This window comes from Pleurodeles waltl, chromosome 6 (genome assembly GCF_031143425.1).
Source record: "Pleurodeles waltl isolate 20211129_DDA chromosome 6, aPleWal1.hap1.20221129, whole genome shotgun sequence".
Lineage (NCBI taxonomy): Eukaryota > Metazoa > Chordata > Amphibia > Caudata > Salamandridae > Pleurodeles > Pleurodeles waltl.
The window spans coordinates 1,217,363,343-1,217,379,942 of record NC_090445.1 but is presented as its reverse complement, the minus strand read 5'-3'; the positions used below and the strand labels follow the sequence as shown (position 1 = coordinate 1,217,379,942).

Here is a 16,600-nt window from a genome sequence, read left to right as displayed (position 1 = left end):
AGTTACTTAGTGTGTGGGCACCCTGGCACTAGCCAAGGAGCCCCCACATTGTTCAGAGCCAATTCACTGAACTTTGTGAGTGCGGGGACACCATTACACGCGTGCACTACATATAGGTCACTACCTATATGTAGCTTCACCATGGTAACTCCGAATATGGCCATGTAACATGTCTATGATCATGGAATTGCCCCCTCTGTGCCTTCCTGGCATAGTTGGCACAATCCCATGATCCCAGTGGTCTGTAGCACAGACCCTGGTACTGCCAAAATGCCCTTCCTGGGGTTTCACTGCAGCTGCTGCTGCTGCCAACCCCTCAGACAGGCATCTGCCCTCCTGGGGTCCAGCCAGGCCTGGCCCAGGATGGCAGAACAAAGAACTTCCTCTGAGAGAGGGTGTGACACCCTCTCCCTTTGGAAAATGGTGTGAAGGCAGGGGAGGAGTAGCCTCCCCCAGCCTCTGGAAATGCTTTGTTGGGCACAGATGTGCCCAATTCTGCATAAGCCAGTCTACACCGGTTCAGGGACCCCTTAGCCCCTGCTCTGGCGCGAAACTGGACAAAGGAAAGGGGAGTGACCACTCCCCTGACCTGCACCTCCCCTGGGAGGTGTCCAGAGCTCCTCCAGTGTGCTCCAGACCTCTGCCATCTTGGAAACAGAGGTGCTGCTGGCACACTGGACTGCTCTGAGTGGCCAGTGCCACCAGGTGACGTCAGAGACTCCTGCTGATAGGCTCCTTCAGGTGTTAGTAGCCTTTCCTCTCTCCTAGATAGCCAAACCCTCTTTTCTGGCTATTTAGGGTCTCTGTCTCTGGGGAAACTTTAGATAACGAATGCATGAGCTCAGCCGAGTTCCTCTGCATCTCCCTCTTCACCTTCTGATAAGGAAACGACCGCTGACCGCGCTGGAAGCCTGCAAACCTGCAACATAGTAGCAAAGACGACTACTGCAACTCTGTAACGCTGATCCTGCCGCCTTCTCGAATGTTTTCCTGCTTGTGCATGCTGTGGGGGTAGCCTGCCTCCTCTCTGCACCAGAAGCTCCGAAGAAATCTCCCGTGGGTCGACGGAATCTTCCCCCTGCAACCGCAGGCACCAAAAAGCTGCATTACCGGTCCCTTGGGTCTCCTCTCAGCACGACGAGCGAGGTCCCTCGAATCCAGCGACACCGTCCAAGTGACCCCCACAGTCCAGTGACTCTTCAGCCCAAGTTTGGTGGAGGTAAGTCCTTGCCTCACCTCGCTGGGCTGCATTGCTGGGAACCGCGACTTTGCAAGCTACTCCGGCCCCTGTGCACTTCCGGCGGAAATCCTTCGTGCACAGCCAAGCCTGGGTCCACGGCACTCTAACCTGCATTGCACGACTTTCTAAGTTGGTCTCCGGCGACGTGGGACTCCTTTGTGCAACTTCGGCGAGCACCGTTTCACGCATCCTCGTAGTGCCTGTTTCTGGCACTTCTCCGGGTGCTACCTGCTTCAGTGAGGGCTCTTTGTCTTGCTCGACGTCCCCTCTCTCTGCAGTTCCAATTTGCGACCTCCTGGTCCCTCCTGGGCCCCAGCAGCGTCCAAAAACGCCAAACGCACGATTTGCGTGTAGCAAGGCTTGTTGGCGTCCATCCGGCGGGAAAACACTTCTGCACGACTCTCCAAGGCGTGGGGGATCCATCCTCCAAAGGGGAAGTCTCTAGCCCTTGTCGTTCCTGCAGTATTCACAGTTCTTCAGCCTAGTAAGAGCTTCTTTGCACCAACCGCTGGCATTTCTTGGGCATCTGCCCATCTCCGAGTTGCTTGTGACTTTTGGACTTGGTCCCCTTGTTCCACAGGTACCCTCAGTCAGGAATCCATCGTTGTTGCATTGCTGATTTGTGTTTTCCTTGCATTTTCCCTCTAACACGACTATTTTGTCCTTAGGGGAACTTTAGTGCACTTTGCACTCACTTTTCAGGGTCTTGGGGAGGGTTATTTTTCTAACTCTCACTATTTTCTAATAGTCCCAGCGACCCTCTACAAGGTCACATAGGTTTGGGGTCCATTCATGGTTCGCATTCCACTTCTGGAGTATATGGTTTGTGTTGCCCCTATCCCTATGTTTCCCCATTGCATCCTATTGTAACTATACATTGTTTGCACTGTTTTCTAAGACTATACTGCATATTTTTGCTATTGTGTATATATATCTTGTGTATATTTCCTATCCTCTCACTGAGGGTACACTCTAAGATACTTTGGCATATTGTCATAAAAATAAAGTACCTTTATTTTTAGTATAACTGTGTATTGTGTTTTCTTATGATATTGTGCATATGACACTAAGTGGTACTGTAGTAGCTTCACACGTCTCCTAGTTCAGCCTGAGCTGCTCTGCTAAGCTACCATTATCTATCAGCCTAAGCTGCTAGACACCCTATACACTAATAAGGGATAACTGGGCCTGGTGCAAGGTGCAAGTACCCCTTGGTACTCACTACAAGCCAGTCCAGCCTCCTACATTGGTTGTGCAGTGGTGGGATAAGTGCTTGAGACTACTTACCACTCTTGTCATTGTACTTTTCATAAGAGAAAAATATACAAAACAAGGTCAGTGTATATACACATAGCCAAAAAGTTTTGCATTTCCTCTTTTCACTCTTTTCTAAGTGCTGAAAAGTACTCCTAAACTTTCAAAAAGTTCTTAAAAGTTTAAAAAGTTTTTTCTGTCTTTCCAAAAAGTTCTGAAAACTTTTTTCTCTTTTTCTATCACTTTAACTCTCTCTAAAAATGTCTGGCACAGGAAAAAATGTTGAACTGTCCAAACTTGCATATGATCACCTTAGCTGGAAAGGAGCAAGGAGTCTCTGCATAGAGAGAGGTTTGAGTGTAGGGAAGAATCCTTCCTTAGAACTGTTAATTAATATGCTTAGAGTACAGGATAAGGCCATAAGTGCCCAATCTGTAGAAAAAGTAGCTAATGGTTCTCAATCTGATCCAGGGACTCCCCCAGGAAAAGGTTCAGGAAAGAAACTTCTCAGCCTGCCCATTACTAGACAGTCTAGCATAGTTGGTACAGAGGTTGAATCACACCATACTAATGGTGTGCTCTCACATTATACTGGTAGCCAAGCTGTTAGGGTGCCCTCTGTAAGGGACAGGTCTCCTTCTGTTCATTCCCATCATACCTCTGTATCTAGAAATGTCCCTCCCACCCACCCTGATGACAGATTGTTAGAAAGGGAGCTCAATAGATTGAGAGTGGAACAAACCAGACTGAAGCTCAAGAAGCAACAGCTGGATTTGGATAGACAGTCTTTAGAAGTAGAGAGGGAAAGACAGAAGTTGGGTTTAGAAACCCATGGTGGCAGCAGCAGTATTCCCCATAGTCATCCTGCAAAAGAGCATGATTCCAGGAATCTGCACAAGATAGTTCCCCCTTATAAGGAGGGGGATGACATTAACAAGTGGTTTGCTGCACTTGAGAGGGCCTGTGCGGTACAGGATGTCCCTCAAAAGCAGTGGGCTGCTATCCTATGGCTATCATTTACTGGAAAAGGTAGGGATAGGCTCCTTACTGTAAAAGAAAATGATTCTAGTAATTTCCAAGTTCTTAAGAATGCACTCCTGGATGGTTATGGCTTAACCACTGAACAGTACAGGATAAAGTTCAGAGAGACCTAAAAGGAGTCTTCACAAGACTGGGTTGATTTCATTGACCAGGCAGTGAAGGCCTTGGAGGGGTGGTTACATGGCAGTAAAGTTACTGATTATGAAAGCCTGTATAACACAATCCTGAGAGAGCATATACTTAATAATTGTGTGTCTGATTTGTTGCACCAGTACCTGGTAGACTCTGATCTGACCTCTCCCCAAGAATTGGGAAAGAAGGCAGACAAATGGGTCAGAACAACGGTGAACAGAAAAGTTCATACAGGGGGTGACAAAGATGGCAATAAGAAGAAAGATGGTGAAAAATCTCAAGATAAGCATGGGGATAAGGGTAAAACCAAAGATCCCACTTCAAATCTTAAACACTCTTCAGAGGGTGGGGATAAAACAAATTCTTCCTCTTCTTCCCAACCTGCACACATTAAAAAGCCTTGGTGCTTTGTGTGTAAAAATAGAGGCCATAGGCCAGGGGATAAGTCCTGTCCAGGTAAACCCCCTGATCCTACCACCACTAATACATCAAGCTCTAGTGCCCCTAGCAGTAGTGGTACTAGTGGTGGGACTGCTGGCAACAGTCAAGCAAAGGGTGTAGTTGGGTTCACTTATGGGTCCATAGTGGAAACTGATGTCATCAGTCCCAAGACAGTTTCTGTCACACCTAGTGGCACTGGCCTTGCCACACTGGCTGCTTGTCCCCTTACAATGGATAAGTACAAGCAGACAGTTACAATAAATGGTGTTGAGGCCTTGGCCTACAGGGACACAGGTGCCAGTTTCACTTTGGTGACTGAAAACCTAGTGCACCCTGATCAACACATCATTGGACAACAGTATAAGATTATTGATGTCCATAACTCCACTAAGTTTCTTCCCTTAGCTATAATTCAGTTTAGTTGGGGTGGAGTTACTGGCCCTAAGCAGGTGGTGGTATCACCTAGCTTACCTGTAGACTGTCTCTTAGGTAATGACCTAGAGGCCTCAGGTTGGGCTGATGTAGAGTTTTATGCCCATGCAGCCATGCTGGGCATCCCTGAGGAATTGTTCCCTCTCATTTCAAGTGAAATGAAAAAGCAAAGGAGAGAAGGCCTGAAAACTCAGGATCCCTCTCCATCAACAGGTAAAAAGGGTATCACAGTATCCCCTAACCACCCTACCATTCAGGATACTATTCCTGTGGTGGGAGAAACCTCTCCTGGGGTGGCACCTGTTCCAAGGGAATCATCAGCTGCCAAAGCTGGACTCCCTGAGGTGGAAGTACCTCTCTGTGGGATAACTAACATTGGTGAGAAAAACAGCACCATTTTAGTTAACATGGAGCATCCCTCCAACCCTCCCAGAGAAACTTTAGTGCAGAAACCCTGCACTACCTCACAACACTTAGGACAGCATCCCTGCCCTAGTGTGGAGCTCATAGGACAGCATCCCTGCCCTGCTCCAACTCAAGAGAAACAGCATCCCTGTTCTCTCTTCCAGCCAGATGGACAAAGTTTTTGCCCAGCTATGGCTTTTCTGAGACAGCATCCCTGTCTGGCATTTCCATCACTACAAATAGGTTCAGTGGACAATTCCCACTGCTCTAAACTAAAACTTACTGATAGAAACTCTGAAAATACATCTTCACATTGTTGCTTAGCTAAAAAACTTCAAACAGGGTGGTTTACATCCCCACAGGGAAGTAACCATATAGTGGATGATAAAGGGAGTAACCAGTCTATTGCAGAGCTACTCTCTACTTATCACCACTTAGACAATAAAGTCTCAACTGGCCAAGGTTAGCCTTATTGTCCTTCGTTTGGGGGGGGGGGTTGTGTGAGAAGGTAGCCTCTTTCTAGCCTTGTTACCCCCACTTTTGGCCTGTTTGTGAGTGTATGTCAGGATGTTTGTCACTGTTTTCACTGTCTCACTGGGATCCTGATGGCTAGGCCCCAGTGCTCATAGTGAAAACACCATGTTTTCAGTGTGTTTGTTATGTGTCACTGGGATCCTGCTGGTCAGGACCCCAGTGCTCATAGGTTTGTGGCCTATATGTATGTGTCACTGGGACCCTGTCACACAGGGCCCCAGTGCTCATAGGTGTGCATGTATATGTTCCCTGTGTGGTGCCTAACTGTCTCACTGAGGCTCTGCTAACCAGAACCTCAGTGGTTATGCTCTCTCATTAATTTTAAATTGTCACTAACAGGCTAGTGACCAATTTTACCAATTTACATTGGCTTACTGGAACACCCTTATAATTCCCTAGTATATGGTACTGAGGTACCCAGGGTATTGGGGTTCCAGGAGATCCCTATGGGCTGCAGCATTTCTTTTGCCACCCATAGGGAGCTCTGACAATTCTTACACAGGCCTGCCACTGCAGCCTGAGTGAAATAACGTCCACGTTATTTCACAGCCATTTTACACTGCACTTAAGTAACTTATAAGTCACATATATGTCTAACCTTTACCTGGTAAAGGTTAGGTGCAAAGTTACTTAGTGTGTGGGCACCCTGGCACTAGCCAAGGAGCCCCCACATTGTTCAGAGCCAATTCACTGAACTTTGTGAGTGCGGGGACACCATTACACGCGTGCACTACATATAGGTCACTACCTATATGTAGCTTCACCATGGTAACTCCGAATATGGCCATGTAACATGTCTATGATCATGGAATTGCCCCCTCTGTGCCTTCCTGGCATAGTTGGCACAATCCCATGATCCCAGTGGTCTGTAGCACAGACCCTGGTACTGCCAAAATGCCCTTCCTGGGGTTTCACTGCAGCTGCTGCTGCTGCCAACCCCTCAGACAGGCATCTGCCCTCCTGGGGTCCAGCCAGGCCTGGCCCAGGATGGCAGAACAAAGAACTTCCTCTGAGAGAGGGTGTGACACCCTCTCCCTTTGGAAAATGGTGTGAAGGCAGGGGAGGAGTAGCCTCCCCCAGCCTCTGGAAATGCTTTGTTGGGCACAGATGTGCCCAATTCTGCATAAGCCAGTCTACACCGGTTCAGGGACCCCTTAGCCCCTGCTCTGGCGCGAAACTGGACAAAGGAAAGGGGAGTGACCACTCCCCTGACCTGCACCTCCCCTGGGAGGTGTCCAGAGCTCCTCCAGTGTGCTCCAGACCTCTGCCATCTTGGAAACAGAGGTGCTGCTGGCACACTGGACTGCTCTGAGTGGCCAGTGCCACCAGGTGACGTCAGAGACTCCTGCTGATAGGCTCCTTCAGGTGTTAGTAGCCTTTCCTCTCTCCTAGATAGCCAAACCCTCTTTTCTGGCTATTTAGGGTCTCTGTCTCTGGGGAAACTTTAGATAACGAATGCATGAGCTCAGCCGAGTTCCTCTGCATCTCCCTCTTCACCTTCTGATAAGGAAACGACCGCTGACCGCGCTGGAAGCCTGCAAACCTGCAACATAGTAGCAAAGACGACTACTGCAACTCTGTAACGCTGATCCTGCCGCCTTCTCGAATGTTTTCCTGCTTGTGCATGCTGTGGGGGTAGCCTGCCTCCTCTCTGCACCAGAAGCTCCGAAGAAATCTCCCGTGGGTCGACGGAATCTTCCCCCTGCAACCGCAGGCACCAAAAAGCTGCATTACCGGTCCCTTGGGTCTCCTCTCAGCACGACGAGCGAGGTCCCTCGAATCCAGCGACACCGTCCAAGTGACCCCCACAGTCCAGTGACTCTTCAGCCCAAGTTTGGTGGAGGTAAGTCCTTGCCTCACCTCGCTGGGCTGCATTGCTGGGAACCGCGACTTTGCAAGCTACTCCGGCCCCTGTGCACTTCCGGCGGAAATCCTTCGTGCACAGCCAAGCCTGGGTCCACGGCACTCTAACCTGCATTGCACGACTTTCTAAGTTGGTCTCCGGCGACGTGGGACTCCTTTGTGCAACTTCGGCGAGCACCGTTTCACGCATCCTCGTAGTGCCTGTTTCTGGCACTTCTCCGGGTGCTACCTGCTTCAGTGAGGGCTCTTTGTCTTGCTCGACGTCCCCTCTCTCTGCAGTTCCAATTTGCGACCTCCTGGTCCCTCCTGGGCCCCAGCAGCGTCCAAAAACGCCAAACGCACGATTTGCGTGTAGCAAGGCTTGTTGGCGTCCATCCGGCGGGAAAACACTTCTGCACGACTCTCCAAGGCGTGGGGGATCCATCCTCCAAAGGGGAAGTCTCTAGCCCTTGTCGTTCCTGCAGTATTCACAGTTCTTCAGCCTAGTAAGAGCTTCTTTGCACCAACCGCTGGCATTTCTTGGGCATCTGCCCATCTCCGAGTTGCTTGTGACTTTTGGACTTGGTCCCCTTGTTCCACAGGTACCCTCAGTCAGGAATCCATCGTTGTTGCATTGCTGATTTGTGTTTTCCTTGCATTTTCCCTCTAACACGACTATTTTGTCCTTAGGGGAACTTTAGTGCACTTTGCACTCACTTTTCAGGGTCTTGGGGAGGGTTATTTTTCTAACTCTCACTATTTTCTAATAGTCCCAGCGACCCTCTACAAGGTCACATAGGTTTGGGGTCCATTCATGGTTCGCATTCCACTTCTGGAGTATATGGTTTGTGTTGCCCCTATCCCTATGTTTCCCCATTGCATCCTATTGTAACTATACATTGTTTGCACTGTTTTCTAAGACTATACTGCATATTTTTGCTATTGTGTATATATATCTTGTGTATATTTCCTATCCTCTCACTGAGGGTACACTCTAAGATACTTTGGCATATTGTCATAAAAATAAAGTACCTTTATTTTTAGTATAACTGTGTATTGTGTTTTCTTATGATATTGTGCATATGACACTAAGTGGTACTGTAGTAGCTTCACACGTCTCCTAGTTCAGCCTGAGCTGCTCTGCTAAGCTACCATTATCTATCAGCCTAAGCTGCTAGACACCCTATACACTAATAAGGGATAACTGGGCCTGGTGCAAGGTGCAAGTACCCCTTGGTACTCACTACAAGCCAGTCCAGCCTCCTACAATATGTTCATTATAATGGGCTGCAAGGGCATGCCAGAGATATTTCTCCAATGGGTATGGTTACTGTATACCACTCCAGTGGCTTGAATAATAGTCAATGGACATACTTCGGAACCATTACCTATTTGTTGAGGCATGCATCAGGGTTTCCCCCTGTCCCCAACACTATTTACCCTGGCTTTAGAGCCTCTGGCATGTGTGCTCCCTAAATAACATGCACACGCTGCACTACGTTTTCGATTACATTCTATTGGTGTCTCTCTTTATGTGGACGACATAGTGCTATATGTCTGAGACCCCCACACATATTTAGCGCCTGTACTCCAGGAGTATACACGATTTGAATGGTATTCTAGCATTACCATAAATTGGGTAAAACCGATTATAATTCTTCTGACGCCGAACACAATGCCCTTCACTCTGGACTTCCCTCTGGAGTTGATTGTAGACCCAGTGAAAAATCTAGGTATCTGGCTTCACAGGGAACCTGAGTCAGTGGTTCAGGTAAATTATAGGAGGACGCATGTCAAGAGACTACCTCTGTACATCTCGGCACTCCTTCTAAGATACCACCCAACCATATACCACCCAACCATATCAGTCACACATGAAAAACAGTGTGTTCACTCTCTTAGAGGGAGTGGGGCTAAAAACTCTCAGAGATGTGTACCACACAGGTCAATTCATCACTGTGTCAGACCTCCCACACACAACGTGCCAAACACCACTGCTGACATTCTCGTACTACCTCCTACAGGCAGCGCTGAAAGAGCTGTATCGGGAGAACGCCCAACTCTAGGTGTGCTTTAAATGCTGATCAGCCATATGCGAAAAAATCTCATAACAAGACTGTATGACGCAACAAGACCAATTCCACTGTGCTGACCCTAGCTATGGATCGGTGGAATTCCGTTTGAGATTTTCTTGTACACTAATACAAATGCATACATCGAACTGTAATTTGCATATAATCTATTTTAAATATTTGCAACAAATGTTTTATACCCTTGTTAGACTGGCACAATAGGGGCTACGTGAAGATGCAAACTGCACTCGTCGCGGGGCGCCTGCAGCAGACTTCCTTCACCTATCATGGCTTTGTGGCCCATTTCAGCAGTTCTGGGTTAAAGTGGTGTCCAATCTATCAGCAATGATTATGAAGAAACTGCCCTGTACTCCGCACTTGTGTCAGCCTAGACTAGTTATGCACATGTCGTAAGATTGTGGTGGTGGCACTACTGCTGGCAAAGAGAAAGGCGGGTATGTATTGGGGCAAAACATTGACACCGAACCCTGACAACTGATGGTGGATATTACATTCCATAAAGAGCAATAGAAAATGTATGCTTAGGAACTACTGCAGATGTCACAATCCGAGGACGTATGGAGCCCACTCACAGCTTATTTGTTGTCATCCCCAATTGTTACACTGTCTAACCAAGATGCCGGCTCTGGGAAGGGTTGGGATACATATGTTTACATATGCACTCATTGTCATTGCTGATTTACCAATGTATTGTGCTAACCTGTGGGAGTGAATAGTTTACTGTCTATCTCTGTTTTTATATTGCAAAACCTTAATTAAAAAAATACAAATGGTAAAGATAAGTGTTGATACTTTCATGCATAATAATGAATTAAATCACGCATGATTATTATACTAATGCTTGAATCAAACTTTTTAATGTGTGACCTAACAGCAGTTCGCACATTTAAAACTTTTGGATAAAACTTGAGTGTGACCTTTACCAATTAAAGCTTAAGGTGACAATCCAATAAGGGACACCAAACATATTGTAATTGCTGTTGAAATAAAATCACTAGGCCACAGGAAACTAGTAAATGTGTTAATACAAGCAATATAAGCGACTCCACTGTTGATGAAAGGACATCTTACCTACAATCAGGCCAACTTCACAGTTTGGGTCTTCATATGCGCACGTCATCATTGTACCAACTGTGTCATTCACTACAGCCACGACATCCAGGTCAAACTCCTAAGAAGGAAAAGTAAATTCAGTTTAATGCAATGACTCCAGAATTTATTATAAATATTTCTGTTATACTGCTGATGTGACGGTTCCCCGGTAGTGTACTAAATATTATATTTTTTTAATCTTCTGCTTACATAACTCTTCGTTAAAGGATGATATACTAGTATATACAATATCAGTAAATGCGACTTAAATTCCTGAGTAAATGCCACACAAATTCTACTCACTGCTTCGTTAATGCTTCCTTAAATGGCAATACTTGACTTGGTATGCTCTGATCTGAAACTGTCTCACAGAAGCATGACGGGGTGAACGTGGCCCACTAGTGAGAAGTATCGCTGGTTACGACCCAGGTTGAAGGCCCCAGAGGAAAGAAAAGAGTGGCACAACTTTTACTTGTGGGTCCTTTCTGTATGCACCAGCAGGGCTGGCATAATGGCTGGCAGCGTGGCGTGAGTGAGAGATGTGGAAACACAGCAAAAGAATGATCACTCTTTCGACTGCCATACCTGTCCTTTGCGCCCACACTACACTTTGACTGTTTTTGCATCTCTGTTTTTTTATTCTTTATCTGCACAGCAGCATCAAAATGTAAATGTGTAGTGTTCTGTTTCCTTTATTACACTCTGGCGACGTGTTTAAGCAGGCTGACTTTAATTTCTTTGTTATGCTATGATACTGTTATTTGAATCCTGATCACTAGTATCTATAGTCCACTGTGCTTACTGTTCTCGTTTTGGGCTGCTCTGAAGCGTAGGGTGTCTGTTGGTTCGTGCAGGGAAATACTACACTGATTTGATCTCCTTAACTGTTGCCACCTTTGATGGCTAAGCCTGCCACCATCACCTTTAAGACTACCTTGAGTCTGTGGTCCTGGGCACAGGACCCTCCCTCTTATTTTCAATCGCTAGGAAAATGGTTCAAGAGTGCAGACGCATCCAATACAAGAAGGGTTGCTCAACCTTTTTGCCTTTTGTTCTCTTGCTGCTCTTTTATTATTAGTTCTTATGCTGTTGCATTTGAATTTCCATCCATATTGTCCAGTGAAAGCTATAATGTAGTAAAATGGTGTATAGGTCTGTCTAGCTCTCCAAGCTGGGAAAAGAGAAGGAACTACTAGAACAGTAGCAGTAGGTCAGGTAAAATTTTGCCTCTATTAGGAGGTGGGTCTACTCTAAATCATTTTTCCACCTCCCAGGCTCAATCATGTCTGTTCATAACTGCATGGTGGGGGCGGTCACTTTTGGTCCCTACCACATTTTTTGAATCCAGCACTGACTGGAATGTAGTCACCAACCATACTGGTTTCAGGGTTTTCCAATATAGTGGTGCAAGAGGTCTGGAAGGTACAGAAGGAAGCTTATAACTCTGACAATTACCTTAAAGGAAAACATTGCATCTGTTTCTATATACCTGGCATATCCACGGTCACTGTTCTTTACCTATGAATTCTCTAATTTTAAACTTTCAAAATGCTTACATTTAGTGTATTGCTTTTTTAAAATACCCTACGGATACCTAGCAGAATTGTTTAATTGTTGATCGCATTTTACTAAAGGGTGAGAGGATTCTTCACAGAAAGAAGAATCTAAGGTCTCTGGCTTACAAACACTGACACCTGCTGTTGAGACCCTCAAGCTTTTCCCAAATACTTGAATAATTATTATCTCACAACTGCACTAATCTTGTAGTCCGTGTTCTCCCCATTTACCGGTGCATCCCAATCAAGTACTGTGCATCAGGGGTTAGACTAACGCATTTTAAGGCAGGTACCTACACACCCACACTATAATGCCTAATCACGCATAATTAGAGCTTCCACACCATTGTGCTTTGCATTTTGAATTAACCAAAATGAATCCAGCACGATCGGCTGCCAATGATGCAGCCAGACAATTTTACACTACCATCTGGACGTGGGACTTGCTTGTTGCTATGGTCACACTTACACAACTAAATTTGAATTAGTTGATACTTAGTTCAGTTTTCATTAGCACAGCCAGCCACGAGAGCGGAGAAAAATATACAATTGCTGAAATCAGGTCTGGCCTCCCCAACCACGTTGTTCCTGTGTACTCATGCGTCTCTCACAAGCGCTCTGGACCTATCAGGTAGTCCGAACCAGCATTTTGTTTACCCGGGCTGGAGTGGTCTCAGGCTCAGCCTCTCTTGGTCACGTGAGGGCAACAATACCATAAAATAAAATAAAATGACAACAGCGCCAGACACAACTATCATCTTTTCAGTGTGCTTGTGGTAGCACTCAGATTCTTTATCTTCATGCTCTCTGCCCGTGCCCGCCGTCTGAAATAAGCTGGTACTGCAACGAAGTCTGTGTGCGCTAGTGGAGGGGCTCTGTAGTAAGGGCAAGGCGCATGATGTTTTTTGGCTTCAGCGAGGTCGGAGCACTACCTCACATAGCGTTCTTTCCCCTCCCTCCTCGGCCCCAGCAACCCCTCACCCGAGACACTTCAAACTTGCAAACTGTATAAAAGTGCACTCTTTCTGGGCATGGTTACCCCCATTTTCTGCCTGTTGTCAGTGTGTTCGACTGTGTCCACTGGGATCCTGCTAACCAGGACCCCAGTGTTAATGCTCTCTCCCTTCTAACTTTATTAACTGTACCTTTTTCTTCCCATAATTGGCATACTACCCTCCCCCCCCATGTACTTCCCTAGTATATGGTACCTAGGTACTCAGGGCATTGCGGTACTAGGGTATCCCTGTAGGAGGATGGCCTGGCTTGTAGTGGGTACTTATACCTTGTGCCAGGTCCAGTTATCCCTTATTAGTGAAGAAGGGGTGTTTCTAGCAGCTTAGGCTGATAGAAGGTAGCTATGGCAAAGCAGCTTAGGCTGAACTAGGAGACATGTAAATCTCCTACTATACCACTGGTGTCATATGCACAGTATCATAAGAAAACACAATACACAAAATTACTAAAAATAAAGGTACAATATGCCAAAAGTATATCAGTGAGTACCCTCAGTATGAGGATAAGTTATATACACAAGATATATGTACACAAACCAAAATTAGGTAAGTAATAGCAAGAAAAGTAATGCAAACTGTAGAATTACAGTAGATTGCAATAGGAGCACATAGGTATAGGGGCACACAAACCATATACTCCAAAAGTGGATTGCAAACCACGAATGGACCCCAAACCTATGTGAGCTTGTAGAGGGTCGCTGGGGCTGTAAGAAAACAGTGAGGGTTAGAAAAATAGCCCACCCCAAGACCCTGAAAGGTAGGTGTAAAGAGCACCAACTACCCCCAGAGAACACAGAAGTCGTGATAGGGGGATTCTGCAGGAAGAACAAACACCAGCAATGCAACAACTGTGGATTTTCAGACCTGAGTACCTGTAAGACAAGGGGACCAAGTCCAATAGTCGCGACAGTGTCGAGAGGGGGCAGGAGCCCAGGAAATGCCAGCTGAGGGTGCAAGGAAGCTGCCACCGGATGGAAGACGCTTGGAGTTCTGCAAGAAAGAAGAGCGCTAGGGACTTCTCCTTTGGAAGACGGATGTCCCACGTCGCGATGAAGCTTCCAGAGGTGTTCTCACGCAGAAAGACTGCAAACAAGCCTTGCTAGCTGCAAGGGTCGCGGTAGAGATTTTTGGGTGCTGCTGTGGCCCAGGAGGGACCAGGATGTTGCCACTTGGAGGAGGAGAAAGAGGGGGCGCCCAGCAACTCAGGGAGCCCTCACAGAAGCAGGCAGCACATGCAAAAGTACCTGAACAGGCACTTGGAAGGAAACTGAACCGGAGTCCACGCGAAGTCACAAAAGGGAGTCCCACGACGCCGGAGGACAACTCAGAAGGTTGTGCACTGCAGGATAGAGTGTCGGGGACCCAGGCTTGGCTGTGCACGAAGGAAATCCTGGAAGAGTGCACAGGAGCTGGAGCAGCTGCAAATCACGCGGTACCCAGCAATGCAGTCTAGCGTGGGGAGGCAAGGACTTACCTCCACCAAACGTGGACTGAAGAGTCACTGGACTGTGGGAGTCACTTGGACAGAGTTGCTGAGTTCCAGGGACCAGGCTCGTCAGACTGAGAGGGGACCCAGAGGACCAGTGATGCAGTCTTTTGGTGCCTGCATTAGCAGGGGGAAGATTCTGTCGACCCACTGGAGATTTCTTCAGAGCTCCTGGTGCAGGGTGAAGGCAGGCTACCCCCAGAGCATGCACCACCTGGAAACAGTTGAGAAAGCCGTCAGGATGAGGAGATACAAGGTTGCTAGTAGTGCTAGTAGTCGTCTTGCAACTTTGTTGCGGTTTTGCAGGCGTCCTGAGCAGTCAGCGGTCGATCCTTTGGCAGAAGGTGAAGAGGGAGATGCAGAGGAACTTTGGTGAGCTCTTGCATTCGTTATCTCAAGAATTCCCCAAAGAAGAGACCCTAAATAGCCAGAAAAGGAGGTTTGGCTACCAACAAAGGAGGATTGGCTACCAAGCCAGGTAAGAGCCGATCAGAAGGAGTCTCTGACGTCACCTGCTGGCACTGGCCACTTAGAGCAGTCCAGTGTGCCCCCAGCACCTCTAAATCCAAGATGGCAGAGGTCTGGGACATAATGGAGGAGCTTTGGGCACCTCCCCTGGGAGGTGCAGGTCAGGGGAGTGGTCACCCCCCTTTCCTTTGTCCAGTTTCGCGCCAGAGCAGGGCTGGGGGATCCCTGAACTGGTGTAGACTGGCTTATGCAGAGAGGGGCACCATCTGTGCCCATCAAAGCATTTCCAGAGGCTGGGGGAGGCTACTCCTCCCCAGCCTTCACACCTATTTCCAAAGGAAATCCTTTGTTCTGCCTTCCTGGGCCTGGGCTGCCTGGACCCCAGGAGGGAAGAAACCTGTCTGAGGGGTTGGCAGCAGCAGCAGCTGCAGTGGAGACCCCGGAAAGGCAGTTTGGCAGTACCCGGGTACTATGCTAGAGACCCGGGGGATCATGGAATTGTCCCCCCAATGCCAGAATGGCATTGGGGTGACAGTTCCATGATTTTAGACATGTTACATGGCCATGTTCGGAGTTACCATTGTGACGATATACATAGGTAGTGACCTATGTATAGTGCACGCGTGTAATGGTGTCCCCGCACTCACAAAGTCCGGGGAATTGGCCTGAACGATGTGGGGGCACCTTGGCTAGTGCCAGGGTGCCCACACACTATGTAACTTTGCACCCAACCTTCACCAGGTGAAGGTTAGACATATAGGTAACTTATAAGTTACGTAAGTGCAGTGGTAAATGACTGTGAAATAACGTGGACGTTATTTCACTCAGGCTGCACTGGCAGGCCTGTGTAAGAATTGTCAGAGCTCCCTATGGGTGGCAAAAGAAATGCTGCAGCCCATAGGGATCTCCTGGAACCCCAATACCCTGGGTACCTCAGTACCATATACTAGGGATTTATATGGGTGTACCAGTATGCCAATGTGAATTGGTAAATTTAGTCACTAGCCTGTTAGTGACAAATTTGGAAAGCAGAGAGAGCATAACCACTGAGGTTCTGGTTAGCAGAGCCTCAGTGAGACAGTTAGGCATCACACAGGGAACACATACAGGGCACATACTTATGAGCACTGGGGCCCTGCCTGGCAGGGTCCCAGTGACACAGACTAAAACAACATATATACAGTGAAATATGGGGGTAACATGCCAGGCAAGATGGTACTTTCCTACAATCCCTATGGCTGAAGCAATTATTCTGCCACCTATAGGTAGCCCATGTAAAGGGTTCTGCAGGTGTGCCAATGCAGTCTTCATGAAATGCGTGCATGCACCTGTTTTCACTACAAGTCATCCCTATGGTAGGCCCTCTCAGCCCAGAGGGCAGGATGCAGGTACGTGTGTGTAAAGGCACCCTGCACTAGCAGAGGTGCCCCAACAAACTCCAGGCCCATTTTGCTGGACTTTGTGAGAGCGGGAACACCATTTTACGTGTGTACTGGACATAGGTCACTACCTATGTCCAGCTATATAATGGTAACTCCAAACCTGGGCATGTTTGGTATCAAACATGTCGG

At 47.5% G+C, this 16,600-nt stretch overlaps 1 protein-coding gene across 1 annotated transcript in view; it reads right to left on the bottom strand.

The window, feature by feature from the left end:
* Positions 1–16,600, bottom strand: part of HK1 (hexokinase 1) — a 1,372,133-nt gene that overhangs the window by 307,542 nt on the left and 1,047,991 nt on the right. Inside the window, exon 14 of the mRNA XM_069240524.1 lies at positions 10,486–10,585. Within this exon, the coding sequence (XP_069096625.1) occupies positions 10,486–10,585 (100 nt within the window). The remainder of the gene's footprint in view (positions 1–10,485; positions 10,586–16,600) is intronic.